General features: G+C 39.9%; 1 protein-coding gene across 3 annotated transcripts in view; it reads left to right on the top strand.

The window, feature by feature from the left end:
• VMP1 (vacuole membrane protein 1) overlaps positions 1-23,647 on the top strand; it is an 85,686-nt gene that overhangs the window by 884 nt on the left and 61,155 nt on the right. For 2 of the 3 annotated variants that reach the window (XM_050928822.1, XM_050928823.1), the window contains exons 2-6: positions 5,291-5,424; positions 11,603-11,704; positions 14,349-14,484; positions 17,214-17,304; positions 19,384-19,494. In XM_050928822.1, coding sequence (XP_050784779.1) covers positions 11,629-11,704; positions 14,349-14,484; positions 17,214-17,304; positions 19,384-19,494 — 414 coding nt within the window. In that variant the 5' untranslated portion in view covers positions 5,291-5,424; positions 11,603-11,628. Of the gene's footprint in view, positions 1-5,290; positions 5,425-10,934; positions 11,258-11,602; positions 11,705-14,348; positions 14,485-17,213; positions 17,305-19,383; positions 19,495-23,647 lie in introns of those variants that run through there. The other variant, XM_050928824.1, reaches the window with a different exon arrangement.

Here is a 23,647-nt window from a genome sequence, read left to right as displayed (position 1 = left end):
AGCCAAAACAGGACATCCTAGTACTAGGCTGCGCGGACATAATATCATAGTGCAGTGAGCAGGGAGGCTCCAGATGGCTCTTGTGTAATGGCTGCTGTGCTAATGGCTGGTTACATTACCAGAGAGAGTGGAAAATTTCAGGGAGCTCTAAGAAGAGCTACAAAAATGATTGAGGCTGTAGGGGTTGACTCATAAGGAAAAAGTTAAAAGAACTAATTCTTCATAGCTTGACTAAGAGATGACTAAGGTTAGGGACATAACAACCTATGAATATTTAAAGAGTGCCACATTGGGAGTATGACTAGAAGCAATGAGAGGAAAAAAATAGACTGAATTACAGTGAAAACTCCTTGCCAGTGAGCTGTGTTGCTGTGGAACAGTCTGCCAACGGACATGGGAGTCCCATTGCTTATGACATTTCAAACCAGATTGGACAGAACTCTGGAAATTGTAGAAAAGCGAATCCTTGTATTGGCCCCGGGGGAATGACTGATGACACAATAAGTAATTTTTCTTTCTAGCTGTTAAGAGTCTCTGTTCCCTAATTACCCCTTCACCGGGTATTCGTCTTCGTCACCCTCCAGCAGCAGCATTACCCACAGCACCATCTTCAGCAGTAAATGCCACCCTACCTATTGCACCCAGGTAATAGTCTATTCCCTTTGGCTAGTGACCAGTGTTGGGCTTGTATTGGGGACCCAGACTCTTAGCTTTCATTCTCTCATACCAGAGCCAATGTCATTTAGTGATTATGGCAGAGTACTGGGCATTAGGACTCCTGCATTATCTTCCAGCTCTGCCACTGACGGTTTGTGTGACTTTAGAGAAGTTGCCTGGTTTTGACAAAAAGCCGTCTGTATGATTACTTGGGCAGCAGCTACTGTTTGTGCATGAAACAGAATAACTGTGAGTGCAAACTGCCAGTTATCTGATTTGTATTATCCTTGATTTATAGACAGGGGAAACTGAGCATCAGTAAGAGGTGTCATAGTGGGAGAACTGGAAGTACCACCGTCATATGCAGTATATTGTACATGCAGTTCTTTTTCAAAATCTAGTTATCTTCTGTGCCTCAGTAGGCTAATCTACAATCTAGGAAAATAACACTTGCTTATCAAATGGGTTTGCTGGTTTAATTAACTTCAGTAATGTGCTCTGAGCATCTTGGAGGGAAGGTAGTGCAAAGAAACAAAGTAATATTACTTAAATTGTATTAAGCCTGTCTAGGCATTTGCTCTTTGCCTTTACTTTCTCCTTCGGGCTTTTGATCATCTAAAATTATTACATTCTTGATGGTGTGATTCCACATTCTGCAAGACTGAGAAATATTAATAAGTCCTGCTAGGGGTTGCAAACCTTCATCCTGTCACAACGGTCACAAAATAAATGTCAGATCTTTCTGATGCATGAATTTGCCCCCCTGGAAAAATTCATATTAATGGCAGCCCTTTCCCTTTCAACATCGTGTCGGTTTTGCTGCTTGAGAATATTTTTTTTTTAATTCCATGATAATCATTGTAACTGTTGGATATGTAATTACTTCAGCTAACTTTTATAGGATACAGAGTTTGGAAAAACATGTGCAATAGGAAATGTCCTCTTCTCTCCGCACCATCTATTAATTTGAACTGAGCTTTGTATCCTCCGTTTAGCAGTTGAAGTTGGCAGTTCTGTGCATTGTCTGCGAGCAGGGTTAGGAGCAGGGGAGTCAGTTTCCTGTTCTTAAATGGGGAATGGCAGTGGGAAAGGAGAGCAGATAGAAAGAAAATCCTGACCTCTCAATTTCTGACACTTCCATGTTTAAATCCTGTACTGACAAACTTTTTTTTTCTGCTGTGGGATACTTCCTGTATTTTAGTCCATCTTAATTACAGTTTTTAATCAGATCTCCCAAACACTTAATATTGCTGAAAAAGAGTAGCATCTCATTATTGAATATTTATGGCTCAGTTTACATAGATTTAATGTGTATAGGAAAAATAGCACATTGTGAAAAGTGTTTTAAAGACTTAGTATCTTGCTGCCTCTAGTAAACAAGTGTTTTTTGCTTTCTGGATTAACCCATTCTCTACTTCAGTTCAGACCAAACCTGCCATTTGGCTTTATTTTAGACCTGTATTAACAGTAGTGCTGGACTGGATGAAGCCAACTTTGGTGTTACTGCCCCTCTTCACCTGGACAATGAGTGCAGTTGGTCTTCCATCGTTCAGGGAACTGAGATTTTGAATTGGCTTCTCAGTTCTTGTCCCCAGGTGTCAACCTCCCAGTGAGTGTCATATGAATGGCCATATCTTTTGGTATATGGATATGACAGGAGACAACTTGTTACCTGGGAGGTAAATTTATAACTTTTTCTGCAACCTGAGGATAATTGCTTCTGCTGAGCCAGGTCCCAGTGTTAGCTGGCTAGACTTTGGGTATTTCAGGGATGTGAAGGGCATGCCCTTTAAGTTGGCTAACTCATTCTTCCATAGCAGCAGCTCTAGTATAACTATTATATTTTTCCTAATTAAATTAATTTCTTAGCATCCCCTGCTGAAGAACCCTCTTCAAGGGATGCTGTTCCCGTACTGGAAGAGCCAGAATTCACATGGTGACACAACTGGTGTTGCTGGGTTACTGCTGTCCAGTCATGTATGTCCTAGTTGTAGACGCTCATGTTTTGAAAGATGTAGTTTGGTGTGGGAATCATGCCGAGCAGGTGAATAGAGACACACAGTCCCCAGTGGCAGCTGTAGAGTACTGCAGTCAGTGTTTCCCATCAAGTCCACTCTCTTTTCTCCTTTTCAGATTTGAATAACCAGGGTATGTAGTTCCACATACAGAAGAGACACTTCCTAATTTTAATGACCAGGCGGGCTTGGGCATCCACTTCCTGGGACCAAGGGGCATCCACTTCCTGGGACCAAGGGGCATCCTCTGATTAGAAAACAGGATCGAGTCAAATCAACTACGGTATAAAACCCTTCTGCTCCACCAGCCTGTGGTTGGGGGTCAGAGGTTGTGAAGCTCCAGGCTGCTATTGTGCCAGGACTACAGTGTTGCCCATTCACTTTCACTGTAGCCTTGCTGTCTGTTTGTTCCCCCACAGTTAATTCCCACTGACATTCCCTTTTGGCACTAAACTTATTTCTACCTTGTGACCATCTCATTTCCTGCCTCTGTTTGTATTATAAGTCTATGGAAGCTGGCGATAGTCCGCTTGGCTGCTGTAGTCTAAACTTTACTAATGCCTTGTTGAATATTGTGTTAGAGCTGTATTAAAAGCACTAACGTTTGCCGGTGGCCCTGCATGAACTCCTTTGTGCTTCTTAACATTGGGTTTAGGTAAAGCGATGTACCTGTCTAACCACTTAAAAATGGGGTTATGTTCTTTTTTGAAGATTTCTCTCTAGTCTGTCATGTCTTGCTCAGAATCCATTATTTATCCTCATATCAGTCTTTTCAAATCATCAATTCAGCCGAAGGGACCGTTCAAACCTTGCCCCAGTTGGTCTATATGAATGAGTGAAACTGTGACCCTTAGTCCAGTCTGTCCTCCCGAGCCACAGAGCATCCTCATGGCATTGATTGGATGTTGTATGTAATACTTACCACTTCATCTCTGTTTATAAGGTACAGTGCTTTCCAAACACTACCTTAATGTGGTAGAGGAAGAGCTTGTTGTCTTAGTATGTTCTGGTTCAAAATCAGCCGGGGTGTAATAGTTTTTCCAGTGACATTTTGATATGTAAAAGACTTAAAGAAGCATGTTCTGGTCACATTGTTAAAGCACAGGGTACTGGAGTTGTGCAGTAACTTGTCTGCAATACTTCTTACGAGGTCTTTGAGGATCCCCTCACATCTTCCTTCCTAGGGGCATACATCACCCTCTCTCTTTGGAGGGCTAGAAGTGGTTTTGTCTGCAGCCTATCAATGCCATTCAGAGCACTGCCTGTGACAGCCCAGAGGAGTTCATTAAAAATAATTCAGGGAACTGGCTCCCTGCTTCATGATCCACCCCTAGGTTAGGCATGTTGTCTCCTGACAGCTTGCAGAGTGAGGACTCTGGCCTGTGATCTCTGTCGCTGCAGCGTGTAGTGGTGCAGCTCTAGACTGCTGGGCCAGCTAATTCACTTGCTGCGTGGAAAAACATGGATGGCAAAAACCCAACCTGAAGTACTTTGAAAGGGAGTAAGAATTCATTCTTTTGTGAGGAGGAAGGGAGCCTGGCTATAAAAATGCAACTTTTAAAATCTATACTAAAAAGGGTGAATAAAATGGGTTTATGTTCTGAGTGTGTTGAGTTCCTTCCTGCTCCTTAACGTGGAGTAAAGCCACGTTCTTGCTTTTCTTATGGAAGAATTAAATTAAGCCTCCTTATTTACTTTATTTCCATTCTGAAATTCACTAGGAAAATGTGAAATTACAAAGCTGTGGGGTTACTGGTTATAAAGTTATGTCTGTCCCGTTTGTTTTTGTTTTTAAAGGAAATAACTTTTTAAAAGACTTCTGGGTGTTAGAGAAGAACAGGCAGAGTTTGCACAAATAAGCACCACTGAAGATAACTTGTACAGCCTCAGTGGCTTGCGTTTTGGCTATTAATATTTATACAATATAGATAAAAAGGACTAATGCAAATACGCATCACTCAGGTACTCACATTGTTCCTGATCTTCCATTTGGAGCTGCACAGATAGACCATTTTAACCCATGCAGAGCCTTGTTGAAGTCAGTGAGGCTCCTCACAGGCACACATGTTCAGTCCATGTGGATCTGATTGCAGAATCTGAGCTTTTAATAACTTGGAAAGAGAAATGTGTCGCATCCACTACAAATGGAGGGCTACGACACTTCGGATTAATTCTTTTTAAAAGGCATCCCAAAGTCTTGTTGAAAAGATGAAAATGTTAGCTGTTGGGGTTTTTTTAGATGACTAGAAATTGGAAAGTAGGTCTGGTGAACAGAGGCATGACCCATTAAATGGAAACCTGTGGTCTTTAAATTACTTGTCCTTTCCTTTGTGGCATTAAACAGTTTTAGCTGGAAGAGTGTTTTAGTACTGGAATATATGCATATATATATCAAAGTAACCTATTATAGATAGCTCTATGGAGATTTTGAATGCCTTTAAGATGTGTCCTAATTTTTTATTTTAATTGAATGCTCCCCTTGAGTTTTCAAGGGATTAAAACATCTCAAGTTGTTACTTTTTATATTTTCTGTGGACTTTTGGGAGAGTTATTAACTGTCAAATTATGAATTGTCAGTTTTATGTCATGTGATGAGCGGGCAATATCTTCCTCTATAGGGGGCAGAAGATCTGGGAGAAGAGCACTTGGGTCTTGAATGTCTACCGAGCTGACAAGATAGTCAACTGTCCCATTGGCTTAATACACAGAAGAGGAGGAAAAAGATCTGAAATACTGAACAGGAAGCTAAAAGGTATATTAATGATTCATTTGCAGACTGGTTTTTGTTCTTTACTGGCAGAAATTCATTCATGAGCAGATAATCCATGACTATCTAGTGGAGGAAAGTGTGTCCTTATTTTGATAAGAACCAAGGCATTGTCAGTCTAGCCTTCATTAAGCGCTTGTCCACACCTACAGTTCTGCAGCAGTGCATCTGCCCCGCTCAATGAAGACACTCCCAACGCTGATGGGAGAGTTCTCCTGTCGGTGTAGGCACTCCATTTCCCGGAGAAGTGGTAGCTGTGTGGAGGGGAGAAGGCCTCCTGTTGACATGGTGCTGTATATACCAAGAATTAGGTTGGTATAATTATGTTGCTCCAGAGTGTGGATTTTCCCCACCCGAGAGTGACAAATTACAGGGACGTGAGTTGCCAGTGTAGACCAAGCCTACATTATTGCCTCTGGATTAGTAATGAGTGTGGGAGTGATGGAGGGAGGCAATGAAATCTAAAATAAAAAGAAACCTTTGTTTTAGATCACTGTCTCTGCTCTCTGTGCATGTGTCTGTGTCCTGGGCCCTCTTGTATTTACTTTACTGTGGAAAGAATGGACTTTAATGTTTAGTTGGTCATCTGGTGTTGTAAAAAGGGAAATGTTAGCCCTTAGTGGACAAAGAAACTCGCAACTGGTCATTTGTTAAGTGCCTTCCTACTATTTTGTGTTCTATGAGCAGGATTTTAGTGGCCTGTCATGCTTGAGAACTGCAGTGAGTTATGTTAGGCTGTGTTATGACAGTGAGTCAGAACTGGATGGCTATCTTTTAGTGAAGATGTTTCTTTCAAGGGGCCTTGTCAAGTTGATGCGAATAGCATTTGCCTTTGGGGTTGTTTCACATTTGTTCCAAAACAATGTCAAATATCTGTAGACTTCTAGTGGCTACAGTCTAGTTCACTGGTGATAAATCACATTGTTCATGTTTAAGGCTGTGATTCTTTCACAGTTGTCGCGGAAGTCATGGATTCAGCACCAGCCGCTGCTTAGGAGGCCCCGGGCAGCTGGTCACAGGGACAGCGTCTGATGTGGGTGGCTCTGGAGAGTGCCCAAGCAGCAGTCCTGGGAGTGCCATGGGGACCACTCGGGTAGCAGCAGTCCCAGGGCAGTTGGAGCAGCAGCCCTTGGGCGTTTGGAGGCCGGCCAGAGAGCGATCCCTGGGACCAGCAGCTGGGGGGCAGTCAACCCCCAGCACAGGTCCCCCCCAGAGCCCCGGGCACCAGAAATAGAGATTTAGTCATGGGTATTTTTGGTAGAAGTCATGGACAGGTTATGGGGGGTGAATTTTTATTTATTGCCTGTGACCTGTCCATGACCTTTTACCAAAAATTCCCGTGACTAAATCTTAGTCTTATTCAGGTTCTGTCATTTCTGTAGAGTTATTTCTATTATAAGTGGAAGAGCAGGGGGCTTTTTGTGTCTTGTAAAAATGTATCTAAAATTGTGGTTTTACATCACGTAGCTTTTCTCACATTGGTCAGTAATTACTTGCAATTTAAATTTACACTTAATATTTGTGTGATGGTAACGCCTGCTGTACACACACCTTACAGTGACAGAAGGGGATTTTCCATCTCTGTAGCAAATTCATCCCCTCCAGAGGCAGTAGCTAGATCAATGAAGAATTCTTTACAGGGGTTAGGTCGACTTAACTAATCCCGAGTGAGGTAGCTAGGATGACCTAAGTTTTTTAGGTGTAATCCAGGCCTAAGAGTAGGACTTTTCAAGACCCGTATGCTGCTCAGTACTGGGTTAAGGATTAATGTGCTAATTTGGGGTTATTGGTCCTAATGAGGTCTTGGCCTTGGACTTACCCTGTATTGTCTTTGAAAACCATGAAGTTGTTAAAACAGTTTACTTGTTTCCCTGGTATTTGAACATAATGGGGGAGAGCTCTTCCAAAAACCTTAGGTGCAATGATTAAGAGGAAATAAGGGATTCTCAAGAAGCACTTTTTTACCTCTTGCAGTGCACTGTTCGCTCCCCCAGACTGGAGAGCAAAGTACGTCTCCTGTATGACTTTCAGTCACTGTGAGTTGGAAGATGAAGATACCTTAGCGAGTTCCTGAGAGAATGGAACATCTCCACGCTGATGTTTTTGGAGATTAGTTTTGGGTAAGCTCCAGGACAGGGCATTCCAGCAGGACCCTCACAATACTGAAAGGAAAGTTTTTATACACCAACCTGACTCTGCTTTAAGTACAGTTGACTGGAATTCTAAATCAGGAGTTTTAATGTGGTTTTATTTTGACACTACAATAGTTTGTTACGAATTATTTGTAATTTTACTGGGTAGTAACAGCCACCATTTTTATAAGCCTTTTGTTGTTGTTGACAAAGTAACATTTTGACTAGCAGTAATTATCTTTGCGATGAAAAATGTTATGAATCACACTAAAGCTGAATAGAGTATTGTGGGCCTGGGTAGGCAGCTCGCCAGGAACCTTTTGTGAGCGAATCCCAGGATCGCTCTAACACACACACAGTGTAAGTAGCTCAGATGCAAAACTAAAGGAAAGTTGCCCTCTTTAACCCCTTGTTTTGAATTATTTACTCCACTATTTGCTGGTCACTGCATTATATTAGGCTGCTTTCTGTCTAGATATGGAATGCATTTCGTTTTCAATGCTCACGAGAGGTGAGGGTCTGATTCAGTGCTGGGGTTTAACTCGCTCACCGCGCATGCACCCCTTCTGTAGATAATATATGGAGATATACGTATCTCATAGAACTGGAAGGGACCCTGAAAGGTCATGGAGTCCAGCCCCCTGCCTTCACTTGCAGGACCAAGTACTGATTTTTTGCCTCAGATCCCTAAGTGGCCCCCTCAAGGATTGAACTCACAACCCTGGGTTTTCAGGCCAGTATAGATAGATCTGAGTAGACTCTTCAGGTATAGCCTTACCGTTTCTCTTTGTTCTGGGTGAGGCATCATGGCATTATTCATTAAATACTTGGCAAAAGATCATAGAGGATGCTCAGCAACATATGAAGAGTCTTATGTGGACACCAGTAAACCAGGGGCCGCTGTACATGTCTGGCACCAGTCATATGGGTAGTACAGTAATTAGACTCTATGACAGGATCGGTGTGTCTGTTAGGCCTCAAACAGATTAAAATGTCTAAAAGCTAAACTTGCTTTACTTTCTGCATGTGCATCCTTCCACTTTTTGCGAGATGTTTGTATATTTGAGTGTGTATGAATTAAGTAAAACAAAATTAACTTTTGAATTAAAAAAAAAAACTGGGTAAAGTTTAACTGCACCACAGTCAGACCTGCAGTGTGGAAAGCACTGAACTCCCTACTTCTCAACCCAAGTTCTTAAACTTGCTAGTTTTGCCATAGAGTAAATGTACTTGGGACCTTCTTAATGATTATATAACTTACTGAGGTTTGCTAGGAGATTTATGTGCTTTACTGTAAACACTAATTTGTGTATTTTGAGGTAACATTACACAAAGCTAATCCCTTTCCAAGCAGACAAGGTAAGATTTGCCCTCTGTTAGCTGGATTTGTATAGTACTGAGCCTTTAAGCTCCTGGGAGCTGTAGATTTTTCCTACCTTTAAAGTGTTTAATGGACAGCAGTGGAATTCAGCTAATTAAGTATTGGAGAATTGCATGGAAACTAGATTGTAGCATCAAACCTGACAGAACTCTTTGTATTCATATTGCACTAGCTCCATTTTATTGAAACATAATTAAGCAGAGTGTACAGACACAATCTTTCCCCACTGTCGTCTGTTTAAAACTCTCCTATCTTGGAGGCTAAAACTGTGCAAAAGAAAGAATTAAACTAAAATAAAGAATAAATAGATCTTATTTATGCAGTTTTGAAATGCATGTTGGCTACATTTGAGTCTTGCATAGTACCTGTTGAATTTTGCTGATCCCAGAGATGAGCAGTCTTTCAAAAATCACTTCCCTAAGAAAATGGTATCTGTATAATCATCTGTAAATGCAACTGTGGTCCTCCAATTTCACTATTTCCCTTTGCAGCCCCAAGCCTTGTAAATCTCTTGCATAGCCGGTTAATAAATGTGATTACTAGAAATGATACAATCTGCCACTTCGTGGAATTGCTGCCCTGCTGAAATCAGGAGATAGTCAAACATTTGTCCCTGTGTCACATAGCCATGCCAATGCCATGTTCTGATTTGTATTGGTGCAATTCAACTGCAGACAATTGGGTTATGCTAGTGTAAAACTGGTGCAGGTGACAAATCGGGAGAGTCTCTGTCTGCTCTGGTAGCAGTTCTGAGAACATCCTTGAACTGAGGATTCTCATGTGACAGCATAGCTATGTTGTAAAGCTGCTGCTGTACCATTTCTGCCCTGTGTGATCCTTAGGGCATGGCAGGTTTTGCAGTCTCTCAGATATCTATCATTCTACAAAAGGAAGCTTTTGCAAGGTCACATTGCTTTGTCTGCTGTTGGTTTAGTCCTTTTGGAACCCTTTAGCATTTGACTAAACAGTTTCTATTTGCAAAATAACTGTAACAGTTTTACTAATTTGTTTAAACACTACGTTGCTTTTGCTGATTTGTTAATTATGGGAAAATATTTCTTGGTGAAAACACTGCATGAGTGATTACTGACATTTGGCTGATTTTGTTCCTAAAGCTTAGATCTTTGTGCAGGGAAATAGGTTGTTTAGTTAAAGGGATAACAATTTAAAAATCACACTTCCTCCTGAAAATTTTTTGCCAACTGGTGTAACAAGTAACAAACGAGACTCCTACAATTGAAAGAAATTAAACTATAATATAGATAAAAAGGGAAGAAAGAATAACTTGGTGCATTTGCCAGCACTTTTGTGTGCAGTCAGTTTCTTCTGTTTGTGTGGGATTTCTTACACAGCAACAGTGTTGTGAAAAACATTTGTTAAAATAGTAAAATGAGATTTGTAAAACTACAAAAGTCAGGAAGGGACATTTGGGCCAAGTCCTACTATTTGAAACATATTTCAACTTATTTTTTAAATTGACTAGATTTAAAGTTGCTGCTTCCCCTTAAACTGAAGGGAGAACCTCTCTCATTCCTGCACATTTGAATGTCCCCTTGCTTCTTTTTCCATGTTTGTAACATAAAGGAAAAATAAATATTTGTCTTGAAAACTGTTTTCATTTCCTACCAATGTGTAGTTTATGTAACTATCATGTTAATAGTCTTCTCGTCCTTCTGACATGAGAAGCCTATCAAAAACTGTAAATCTTATTTTATCAACCAAGAGAAACTTAGTGCAAAGAAGATGTTTTAGCTTCCTAGAGTATTTCTTCTAAAACAAATTTTGAGAGGCTATTTTAAGATACAAGAGTTAAATTTTAAAGTAGGGAACTTCACGGGGTTGTGGGGGGTGTTTTGTTTGTTTATTGCATAAGAACTGTCAGCTGGTCAGTAGAAAATCTCTGTTGCAACATTCTATTTCAGGCTGTCCTCCCACATGTTGCACCACTTATACTGGGGAATAAGGAAGAACGTAGCTGGTTGTTAAAATTCTTTAAGGATGAAAAGATATAGACAAAAGGAAAGAGCAGATAATGGAGGAAATGTATACTTTTCAGATCGCTTTAGAAGGAGGCAGATTTAGAGCATGCTTTTACTGTTTGTTTTTTTTAAATTATTTTAGATTGTGCTTTAGCAAACAAGGGACAAATCTATATCCTATTTCTTGAATTAGGTTATTTTTATTAAGGATGTGAACTACTTTGGTGGCTTGTTTCATGCATGATTAGCTGGTGGGCGTGTGCCATCATGCCATCTGATCTAGTTTCTGGTGTGAAGAATATCGAGAATATGGAAATATGGTTTCAGTAAGTATTTCAGAATTAATATAAGTAGGATTTTTTGAGTTACAACTTGGCTTTGTAATTTGGTCAACTGCAAAGCCAGCTGGTAGCATACCATTATCTGTCTGAGCTCCAGCAGCTGTAGTCGTGTCCCTACTTTCTGTGTTCACCACACTTCAGTTTCGAACTCACGTGTGTCACATTAAAGAAAGCTAGTGCTTAAATTTGTCTTCAGTGACCACTCATGGAACCAGCAAAAAGCACACTGATGCAGGATCTCTCCTTTTCATCCTTGGAATAAGTAATAAATGGAATCTTGTCTGTTATGAGTAATCATTATACTTACACTTTTTTTTTGGTTGCTATTAGATCCTCATAAGTGACTGATCTATGAAATGGCAGAGAATGGAACAGATTGTGACCAGAGACGCATAGGAATGATCAAAGAACAGCACAATGGGAACTTTACAGGTAGGCTGAAAATGGCTATTCCTTCTCCAGTCCAGTCAGTCTGGTACCTGCAATTACCCTCAACAGACTCTGAGGGAATATGTGGGTTGGGAAACTTAGCCCAAGTAGAACTGAGGGGGAGACTGACCTAGAAATATACTGCCTAAACCAGTTCTATATCCTTACCATGCACAAATCCTATTGGCTTGAATGAGTGTATGCTTAAGGGCTGCAGCATCAGGTGCTAATTTAAAAAAAAAAAAAAAAAAAAAAAAACTTTTGGCAGGTGTTTAGAAAGCATTCCAAGCAACCCAACCCTTTGACACCAGAGTTTGTACTTGGACAGTGAAAAGTCTGCCCTACTTTGGGAGAAACCCAAATTTTAATTTCTGAATGAGCCCATCTGTAAACTATAGTTTACCATTTGCTAAAGATGGATTGCTGACAAAACAGTTAGCTTCTCTTGGTTACTCTTTGCAGGTGTGTTTCTGTCAGTAGGCCATTTCTTTGAACTAACATAGAAATAATGCTTAGAGCATAGGATCTTATCTTTTCATAAATAACTTGTTGGCTGCTTTGTGCTGTATTTCATAAAAATAATCTTGTTTCCATCAGCTTCATATGGTTTGTATGTGTCAGTTCATGCCCCTGTGCAGTTTAGCATTCTGGTTCTCTCTCTTTCCCTATCTACCTCGTCTCTAGTCACTGATCACCGTATATGTATACTCTGGACTTCACCATTCTGAAACCAGTGGGTGCCGGTGCCATCTCTGTTTGCTTTGCATCCCTTCTTTCTGTTTTTCTTAGGTGGAATAATCTCTCTGTTTATAATACTTTGTCATGCCTTGAGTGCAGGGGACTGGACTAGATGACCTCTTGAGGTCCCTTCCAGTTCTATGATTCTGTGATATCTACGATATCATCATTAATTTTTTTTCCCCAAATTTCTTCAAACCACTCGTTTATTGCTCTTCAACCTATTGTTCTACTCCTCCTCACACTGTTTTCTATTGTGAAGTTTGTGGTCTTTTTCAACCCCTCATTTCTTTTATTGGTATTTGTTCATAGTCTATCTTGTAGCACTTTTAATAACTGTGAAGCGTCTTTGTTAAAGATGTTCTGTGAAATGGCAGTGAAATAGCACTGTTCAAAGAGGGGGTGGATATTTGTATGGATGACAAGAATATGCAAGCTTTTTATATTAAAGTTTTAGAAGGGACACACAACCTCATGCTTCAGCGGCTTAAACCAGCCTTTAGCTAGTAGGAGTTGGAAAGAGATTCCCCTGGAAGGCAAGTTATTCCACATCTGCCAACTGTAGGGTTTCTTGCACATCCCTCTGAAGAATCTGGTTCTGGCTACTGTCAGAGACAAGATATGGGACTAGATGGAACCTGTGTCTGATCCAATATGCAATTCATGTGTGAAATAAATTGTTTCAGAGACTATCTTATAGGACAGCATGGACCAGTGTCTAAAACAGGACTGGTAGTCAAGTGACCTTGAATTTTAGTCCTGATTATGCCATATGGCCATGGGCTGGCCTCTCTATCTACATCACAGGAATGTGAGATTTACTAGTTAATATGTGTAAAATGCTGTGAACTTGTAAAGCACTATAAAAATATTTTATGTTATTAGATGCACAAAACAATAGAAAAGTCATTGTTAGTTGGAATATGAGGAAAACCAATCTATATCTTGGTTTGCTTCGTAATCTTGTCTGTTTATCTCAGTGCACACATGCGCTTCTGAGTAAACAAAATTCCAATTTTTCTGACAAGCTTGGCAAAATCATTGATTTACACGGTCTTGGACAAGTCATCCTGATCCAAAGTAGTTAGTTTTTATTAGCGTTTATGATACTCTCGATAACTGCACTAAATACTGCCCATAAAATCCTTCGATTCTTGTTCTCTAACTTTCAAAGGGGAAGCACCAGGGATTGGTAAACCATGTGCAGTGTTTAGTCTTGTAACTGAATTACTGCAATGAAACTTCTCTTCACATTTATAATGTCTAAGTTGGCTAAAGACAGCAGTTCAAACAAAAATGTGTGCTCTCTAGGTGGGATCCCTATTTTTCAGTGGATTCACTTTGTCTGGGAGATAGGGCGGATGGGCCTTTGTAAGTAACCATTCAAGCATGGCATGAAGTGCTTTGCGCAATGTATGATGTTCTTCTCCGGTTACACAGTGGCCAGCAGACAAAACTGTGTAAAGAGCACATGCAATTCAATTCAATTTGATTGGAAATAGTTATGGAAGGGAACCAAATTAAAAAGTTCATGATAAAATTTGGCTCCTGCAATGGGGAATGGATATTGGCTGAATGTAGCCGGGTATGGAGACAAGTAGCGTAGTCTCTTGCATTAAGATCTACAAACCCTAAGTTCCTTGCAGCCCGGGTCGGCACTTTTCTTGTTTGAATATTTTCATGGCCATCAAACTCTGGAGCAGTTAGTCAGCTGAGTCATGAGCCTTCCTTTGCTGTAGGTCACTTCACATGCATAGAGCCACTGGAGGAACTCTAGAAGGGGAAGAGGAGGTGCTGCTGTGAGCACAAGTGTTAATTTCCAAGAGAAGTTAAAAATATCATGGAACTTTTGGTTGGAGTGGAATGTCAACTGTCAGCTGTTAACTCTTCCATCCATCTTCATTTCCAGACCCCTCTTTGCCATGTGAACGGAAGCGAAGGGACCGAGAAGAGAGGCAGAATATTGTGCTCTGGAGACAACCACTCATTACCTTGCAGTATTTTTTCCTGGAAACCCTAATAAACTTGAAGGAATGGACCATAAAGTAAAGATCACCTTTAATTTCCACCTCTGAGCTCTGTGGGGAAACCCATGCTTTGATTCAGTAGATCATTGTGGCATCTCACATTCTGTGATGATTCATGGTTATAAATCTGTTTCAAAGAAAAATACTCTTTTTAATTATTTTAAACAAATCATATTCCCAAAATTTGTGTGTAAATTGCGTAGATATCAAACTCCAAATTGCCTTGACAGCTAGAAAAGAATCAGAGTCTTTATTTCTGAATAATTAAATATCCGTCTTTGAAATGATAAGAGAGTGCTTAGGGACCCTGATGCATGAACTATTGTATTAATGACTGCATCTAGTCGGGAGCTCAGATTTTATTATTATTATCCCTTTGAAACTCATTAAGGGATATTAGTAACTCCCTATCAGGGCAAAGTTCAAGATTGCCTGGCACTTGTACTGATGTATATGAAACTAGAGAGGACTTTGCTTTTAACTGACGTGTTCCCTTCCACAGTAAGAAATAATCTATAGTGGTGCTGTCTTTAAACCATTATTTGCAAACGGTATGTTGAATAGACTCTCACTATGATTATGTTTGTTACCCCCAACCTGCCTAACATCCTTTCCTAATAGGGAGTTGTAGAGTTAAGATTCTTACTGTACTGAACATGAAAAGGTTTGTATTAGAGAAGGAGAAATATGAATAAAATTACCAAGGGAGAACAGCATTAATAACATGCCATCCTAGCATGTTGATAATTAATGCGCATGTGTTCAGATAAGAGCCTTGGATCATTTTCCAGCCCAGTAGGTATGCTCTGATGTGGTCTTGGGTAATGTTAGTAGTACCATTGTCAGAATGCCCCTTACTGAGGGCTTGTCTTTATGGAGACTTAGTGCATGGCAGGCTTGGATGTGCACCAGCCTGCTGTGTATGTCAAAGCACACTGAACTTCTAGTGCATGGCTGCAGGGTCTACGTGGCCACAGCACAGCAGGCTGGTGTGCATAGATTCACATCCCGACTTGCCATGCATCAAGTCTCTGTATAGATAAGCTCTTTAGTCAGTTGAGCATGGTGATTACAAGCTGCTTTCACCCACTTTCCAGGCCAGAAGCAAAGTGCTGATGTATGGGGCCCGTTCAGAGGACTAAGTAACTTAAATACTGATCTTCTGAAATGACCCATGTGAAAAATAGTTTGTGGCTTATACAATGTATTCCTAAAAAATATTGTCTTGCACTTGCTTTCTTTCTGTGTCCTTGGGCTTATTCCTTTTGAGAACTGTTTTTCCATGTCCCGTGTTATACGTTTGTGACAGCTGTTTATTTAAAATTCTCTAACACGTTACTAAAGTACACCCTAGAAAATAACATTTGAGTTGATATTTTATCCAATCTGATTGTTACACAAGTTTAAAATATAGAAAGCCAGGTATCTGTCTTACATCTTGTATTGTAACACAGCAGTATTTTGAACACTAACGTTATGCAGTATTCACAGAAAATAACTTTCCTGGTTCTGCTTTAACATATTAATAGACACAAATTCAGATTGTCCTATGCTGGATTATACTATATTGTTGTTATATGGTGCTTTAAAGCGTGACTGTCAATCTAAGAAATGCACTTCTGTCTGAATTCGTAACCTATTGTTACAAGTAACACCAAATATTTATATAATTGCAAGAGATTAGTGAGGTTTTTACCTTGTTTAATTATGCATTTGAGTGCTTTGTGTTTAGTCAGTTTCACTGTTTTTGCTATATGGAGACTCCCCCCTATTGATTGGGTGGGATTCGCACACTGCAGCAGGGGAGAAAAATGCCATATAAGGGCAGATGTGGTTGTAAAAACACAAAAATTGGCAGGGGATTAATGTGATACCTGAAACTTTAACTATTTTAAAATTTACTTAATTGCAGTTGATGGTGTTATTTTAAAAACGTGAGGAAACAGCAAATTAAAATTTCCATAATATGGCAATAGATGAGAGTGTAATTGTGTTAGATTGGCAAGAAAAGTATAAAATAAGTGATCTCTCCTTAACCAGCTGTGCACAGCCAAGCATGAGGAACAGTTTTATTGCAGCCTGGTAGAGCTAGATGGACACAAAAACCAAAGTAGCTGGATCTCAAATTACATAAAGAAATACTTCTCCCCTTCCGCCCCCACTGATGATTTCCTTACCCTTGATAATTAACTGGATGGTTTTCACATTTAATTTTTCTGAGCTGCAACAAGAGACCTTTTCAAGGTTTAATTTCAACAGATAAAGAGAGCACCCAAATAGTTATTAGGCTACCCTTTCTAATGCCATTTTGGCCTACTGGTCAGAGCATATGACTCAGCGTTAGGAGTTGTAGGTTCTGTTCCCAGCTCTCCCACTGACTTACTGTGACCTTGGCCAAGTTACTTAACTACTTTGTACCTTGCTTTACCCCCCAGTAAAACTGATAATACGGCAGTGTCAGTTATCTTTGGTTCAAGGCTTAATGTTTGTAGAAGATGGAGTTAATTGGATGAAAAATGTTTTCAGTTTGTATAGTAGAACTCTTTTATTCCAGTTCCAAGTGAAAACATCAAGACTTCTCAGCTCTTTTGAGAGAGCTTTGACCTATATCTAAAATGACAAATTTTGTCAGACTGCCTTTTTACCCTTTTCATGCACCCCAACAAAGCTGTTCTACAATGACATAGAGGTGGCTTTGCAATGCATGGAAAAATATGAATATGACTAACTGTAATTTGTCTTTTAAGATTGTGGCATCGCCGAAGTATCGTGGTGTCTTTTTTGCTGCTGCTTGCAGTGCTTACAGCTGCGTATTATATAGAAGGAACACATCAACAGGTATGCAGTTCATCCATGTTATTTTCTTTTGTGGCTGGCACTTCCTGCCTTTCCTATCAAAACATATACTGAGGAAATTGAATAATGTCATACAGGAATGGTAATATATCTACCTGAGTGTTCATTTTATGCAGCTGTTAATTCTCCCTGTAGCTGCACTCCCTTCTGCCATATAGCATATGACTCATAGATGGTAAAGATAGGGAAGACCTATCAGATCATTCAGTCCACCTCTCTGCAGCCACATGTAATGTACTTGTCATCCATCTCTGAATAAGTACCTCTGTCCAAGGCTGCAGTGCCTATCCACATCTGCTTTTCAGAGTGTTCAGCACTGGGCTCTGCTGTCAGGAAAACTAAGGCTAAATGGAACCATAATCTACCAAAATGTCAGGGCTCCCAGGTAGATTTTCTCCTTCTTGCAGAGGATTCTCCAAACCATCTGGGATGGTCTTTTCTCTCCGGAAATAGAATAATCTAATGGACTGAGCATGGGGGTGGGAGTCAGGAGCTCCTGAGTTCAAATCCTAGTGCTGTTACTCCCAGTTCCTTTTAAAATGGATTTAATACTGACCTGCCTCTCAGAAGACATGAAGATTGATACTTTTGCATCGATAGAAATGTAAGGCAAGGAGGAAGGCAATACCAAGTCTCCGATGTTGTCCTGTGGGAGACAGCCCTGTCAGCCCAGCCCTGCAAAGGAGATGGCTGGCTACAAGCCATCAGCTGTCCCTTTTTGTTGCCCTGACTCTCTCTCTTCCATGCAGCCCCTTCAGATTCCAAAAATCTTGCCTAAATCTACCTCCACCTACTTCCCCACTCAGAAATTCGACTGGCCACCTGTGGTGCTTGCAACATGTGCAGCAAGAGTCCTAACTCCTACACCAGATCTTTTGTGTAGTAACCTAGCATAATAACTTTTCTGATTGTAATTGAATCCCTTGGTATAGTTTTGTGAGACCTAAGAATAGGTTAGTCTGATGAGTCATGTACATGGGGAAGAATCTTGTGCAGTTTTGAAGCATTAAAGTACATTTCATTCTGCCAAACTGTTAGGCTAACTGCTTTTTAGGTGCTTTTACAGGCATAGTGAGAGCCTCACCTTTGCTATGTAAATGTTTGGTGGTGCTAGAGAAATTACCCTTTGCATTTCAGCTGGGCTTTGATTCCCAACCTCAGCCAGGAGATCCAAGTGCTGCCATTTTTTGATTGGTTGTGTTCCCTTTCACTGACTGGAGTTCAATATTGAAAATGGCCTCTAGTGCTTGTTTTCTCCCATCCTCTGATGTGACTCATCTTGTTCTTAACCTTGACCTAGAAAATCAAGAGTCTGTTACATTGCAGAACTCCTACACTTGCTGTTCTGTTTTTAACACAGACACAGCTTTATTTAAATCCATAGGCTAATAGAGTAATCACTTAGAATTCCCTTTCCAAGTGTTCTCTTACCATTGCTTTTATTAAGAAAATATGGAATCACTCAAACTCACCCCATGTAGATAGTGACTAAGTCACTGCCATCTGGCTCGTTGGCCTCTGAAATGAGTTGATGGCTCAGTCCAGAATCTGCTTCACAAAAACTGCATTTGGTAGTAGCTGACAATTTTGTCAGTTTAGAGTTCAACTGAACTCCCATTTCACCACTAGGTGGCTCTGACGGATTAGAATTGAGGTAGTTCAGCAGAGCATCATGAGGAAGTTTACACTGCTTCCATACCTGTTCTGTGGATACCTATGGAACCTTAGTCTCCTGATTATCCATCCCATAACCTTTCACAGGCACTGTGTTCCCGACAGGTCTTTTACTTTATCATGCAGACGTTAATGGTATCTGGAATTGAATTACAACTATACCATTGATTACACTCATTAGTATCCTCTTTGGACCATTGCTGTTTACATATAACATCTTTAACCCTAGCTTACCTTACATAGATCAGCCTGTTTTGAGAACTGTCTAGAATTCCAGTTCGGTTATTTTGACACTGATAAATTAATTTAAGCACTTGCACCTTTCTTTCCTCCTCCATGAGAATTCACTCATCCTGTTTTTCTTTTGTGATTTTTCCTGTTTTTCAGTATGTACAGTATACGGAGAAAAAATTCTTGTGGTGTGCCTACTGGGTAGGCTTAGGCATTCTGTCCTCTGTTGGACTCGGAACAGGTCTTCATACCTTTCTACTCTATTTGGTAAGAAACCTACAATTATATTTTTTTTCCAATCACGCTATTCCTTTTTATAAAGTGCTTTGAGATCTGTGGATGAAAAGTGGTATATATGACCTAGGTGTTATACTTGTTATCTTTGTTAAATGGTGTTCTGTAACCTTGTTCTGTTGTCTGTATGCTATATCTCATATTGAACTCTTGGTGAGGTCCTGCAGTTGAAGATTGTCTTTACCTTGCAGAACTGGACCCATAATTTGTTGTAATAATTTTCAATGCTATCTGCACTAATTCATGCATTTAAATAAGCAGGGAAGTTTTCTAGTATGAAGTAGCTGTGACCGATGGAAAATGGGGTCTGGACTGGACTTTTTAGGATGCTTGGGTTTTTTGGTAGATCAAAATGTTAATTTTCCTAGCTGAAGCTTCCGAAACATGCAGTAAATTGTTCTTATAGCTCAGTCCACAGTAATTCTGTTTTATAAATAAGAAGATACAGGAAAAACAAGTCTAGATACCATAGTAAATTAACCTCTAAATCTCTCTGAAGAAAACCACATTGTGGTGTTTATCTCAACTTCATTACCCTGAAAAGTCAGAAAAATTTTGTTTTGTTTTTGGCCATCGGGTTAGTTCTTTGATTACGAAACAACTGTCATGGTTTTTAAAAAGGCTGCAAAAAATAAAACCATTTTGTGCAACCAACCTCATATTGTACTTGGAACAGTTACTGATGGTTTAATTTTAGGATTGCTTTAATCATGAACAATAACACGTAAAGCATTTCAGGAAACAGGAGAACTCTTGTTGTTTTCCATGCCATAGAGCAATGCCGCTCAGACTGAATGACAGCTATGTAGGATGCGTTCACTTGAGCATTAGGGATGTGTTTGCACCATAACTGCTTTCCTAAAGTCTTTGTCGGGAGCAGAAAAGAGGAGACATAACTATCATCTTCACTCTGAATTAAGATGAAAAGAGCTTGATAAGGTTACTCGGTTGTTAATTTGAGTTATATGTAATGTTTTAATACACTCTGGCGCTGGTTTACTTTATTTTTCCCCTCTGTAAAATGGAGAAAGTAGTAAACAGGAATGTGTGTGCAAATGTAAATAAAGAGGTTTATATTTTTATCAGCAAGTGCAGGATAACTGTCCATCCCGCACTTAAAAAACACACATTTCCATTGTTTGCAGGGGGGAAGTTTAAAGCATAGGGTTACATGTGAAGACAGTTGTTGACAGTAGAAGAGAGTGCATGGAAAATGACAGCTCTCAGGATTCCTGTTGAGAATCCTGCCTAGATTTTCTACTGTAAAAATCTTTTGCTCTAACTAGAAAATAGTAGCTTTTCTCTGCTTACGGGCTGGAAGAGACTGGAATGTCTTTTGTATTGTGATAGCATCCAAAAGCCCTGTGCAGTATCAGGGCTGGATTGGAAGACATGGCCCCTTGCTCCAGTGAGCTGACAGCATATTGGTAAAACTCTAACTGAATAAGACTATTGGGAAAACTGGACATTTACCCCACTGCGCATCAGAGCATTAATCCTAGGCTATATATTATTGCTAGTTCTGTGAAGTGTGAAAAGTCACGTAGCAGCCAAGCATGCCTGAAATCTGAGAGGGTCATTTCATCAACTTCTTGTAACACAGTGGAGAGTTTATAGGGGATAGAAAAAAACGTTGGAGATACAGCATTCCTGAAGAGCTCCACCATAAGGTACAGTGAATAGCCTTTTTAGATCTATAGTAAAAGAGAGTTCATATGTTGTGTTTTATTTCCTTTAAAATAGAAAAGCAAATGAAACAGGGCAGTGTTCTACTTACATTTGCCTATTTGAAGCAGGATACATGAACTGATAGTTGTGTAGCTTGCTTAATTTTTGTCAAGTTATTAACCTGCCTTAACTGTGTCTGCAGAGTGAATGAGTGAACAGCTGTCCTAACACAACATAAAATAACATCATGTAGGCAGAGAAGCTTGGATTAATGCTGGTTTATTGAAAGTACTTATTGTGGGACTTGTAAGAGCCTTCTGCTAATAAAGTTGCCTTCAAGGGCACATCATCTGCCTGCCTAACTTAAATCAGACATTCATACTAAGTGGGCACAAATCTATGGTTGTCAATCTCTCAACTCCATCGAAAATTGATAAAGAAAAATAGGCTTTGTCTTTTGTCTGAAATGTCTTACTTCGAAGGCGAGTGTAGCAATCGCAAATGAGGGGCTATTTTCTCTCTGAACTGCCAGATACAATGTGGGCAGATATTAAGTTTCTTCTAAGTTCTCACAATGTCTTATTTGTGATTCTCATCCTCTTGTCTTAGCCTTGCATTTCTCTTGAGCAGATAATGCCAAATGTGGTGGATTTTGTATTGGAAATGTGAATATTAGGATGAGACCCACCAAACGTTTCCATTTGTGCCCCTAATTCAGGATCTTAACCCGTCTTTATTATCTGCACCTCCTAGTCGCCATTCAAACTCTGAGCTGCTTCTGATCATCCATCTACCATAGTGAGCCCATTTAGCACAGGGGTTCTCAAATTGGGGGTCGGGACCCCTCAGGGTCACGAGGTTATTACATGGGGGGGGGTTGTGAGCTGTCAGCCTCTACCCCAAACCCCGCTTTGCCTCCAGCATTTATAATGGCATTAAATTTATAAATTTTTAATTTATAAGGGGGGGGGCAGGGTTGCACTCAGAGGCTTGCTATGTGAAAGGAGTCACAAGTTCAGAAGTTTGAGAACCACTGATTTAGTTTAACTCAAAGCACTGACTTGTTGAAAATTTGTATGTTAGTATGGAATTAAGTAACTGAGATGTTGACTCCAATTTGAAACATTACTTGAGAGAAGCAGAAAATTGGACTAGCGTTGTGGAAGACTTCATGACTGGGGACTAGGTTCTCTTTGAAAATGCATTTCCACAGTACAGTTAAACACTTGAGAGAACTGGAGACATCCACATACTGGTGTTGTGTGCCAGCATATGACCCTGTGTGGATTGTGAGTCAGGTGACCTTTTAACGTAAATTCAACAGTCATACCAGAAAACAGCAACATCTAAACACAGATCTTTCAATGTAAAAGAACAGACAAAATAGACTGCTCTGAATAACTAGAGGGGAATTTATTATAGGGTGTTAAAATTCAATAGGTGTGCAACACAATTAACTTAAGTGCATTAATACAGGAAAAATGTGTGTGCTGTTTACGTACTCTTTGGATAAATTGAGCAGAGAAGCAAGTTCTCATTATATGGAGGGAATGCTGTAAGTTGTCCTAGGCCTGGCCTACACCACTGCTTAGGTCGATGTGAATTACATCACTTGGGAGTGTGAAAAAAATCTCACACACTCCTCCCTCCAAGCCGACGTAGCTGTCATCAGCCTAACACAGTGTCTACACCACGTTGTGTTCGCAGGAGACGCTGTTCCGCCGACTTACCTTCCACCTCTTGGGGAGATGGTGTACTAAAGTCGACAAGAAAGCACTCTGCCATCGGCTTATTGTGTCTTCACCTGACCCACTAAATCGATGTTGTTGCATCGATCACAGCAGTGCTGATTTTGTATGCCAGTGTAGACAAGTCCCTAGTGGTAAATAGGTAGAGGAAGCATAGATGCTGTTTCTTTCCTCCTTTCATAAATACTTACATTGTGTGAACACAAGAGGTCCCAGTGATGACTGTTCTGTGGACCATTAACTTGAGAATTTCTCTCTTCTTGATTGTTTTCAACCATGGTGTCACTTAGTTGCATTAACTCAGTTATGTGCAGTAGTGCTGGTCCTGCAGTCACTAGGTGGCAATACACATGTAAAAACACAAATCTGTAATGTATGTAGGCTTGGTGGAAACAGATTTTTAGTTTTATAATTTTGACAGATAATATTGGTGAGACAATAATTATTTAATGACAGTAAATGTTGAGATTCAAAAAGTTAAAGCTTTATACCATTAAAACACTGTCAACATCACATGTCAAAAAATATTAATTAAATATCCTTAAATCGAACTCTGAGTTCTCAAGCAGCATTTTTTTTTTGCCAATCTATAAATTTCTGATATAATCTATGGAAATATTTGTCATCTGTCCATGTGTATGGTGAAATGGACATTTACAGACATTTTACCAATAAAAATATAATCCTTCTGAATGTAAATATGTGGAGCT

Source organism: Gopherus flavomarginatus, chromosome 19, assembly GCF_025201925.1.
Source record: "Gopherus flavomarginatus isolate rGopFla2 chromosome 19, rGopFla2.mat.asm, whole genome shotgun sequence".
NCBI classification, from domain to species: Eukaryota; Metazoa; Chordata; order Testudines; family Testudinidae; genus Gopherus; species Gopherus flavomarginatus.
This window is presented reverse-complemented; position numbering and strand designations above follow the sequence as displayed.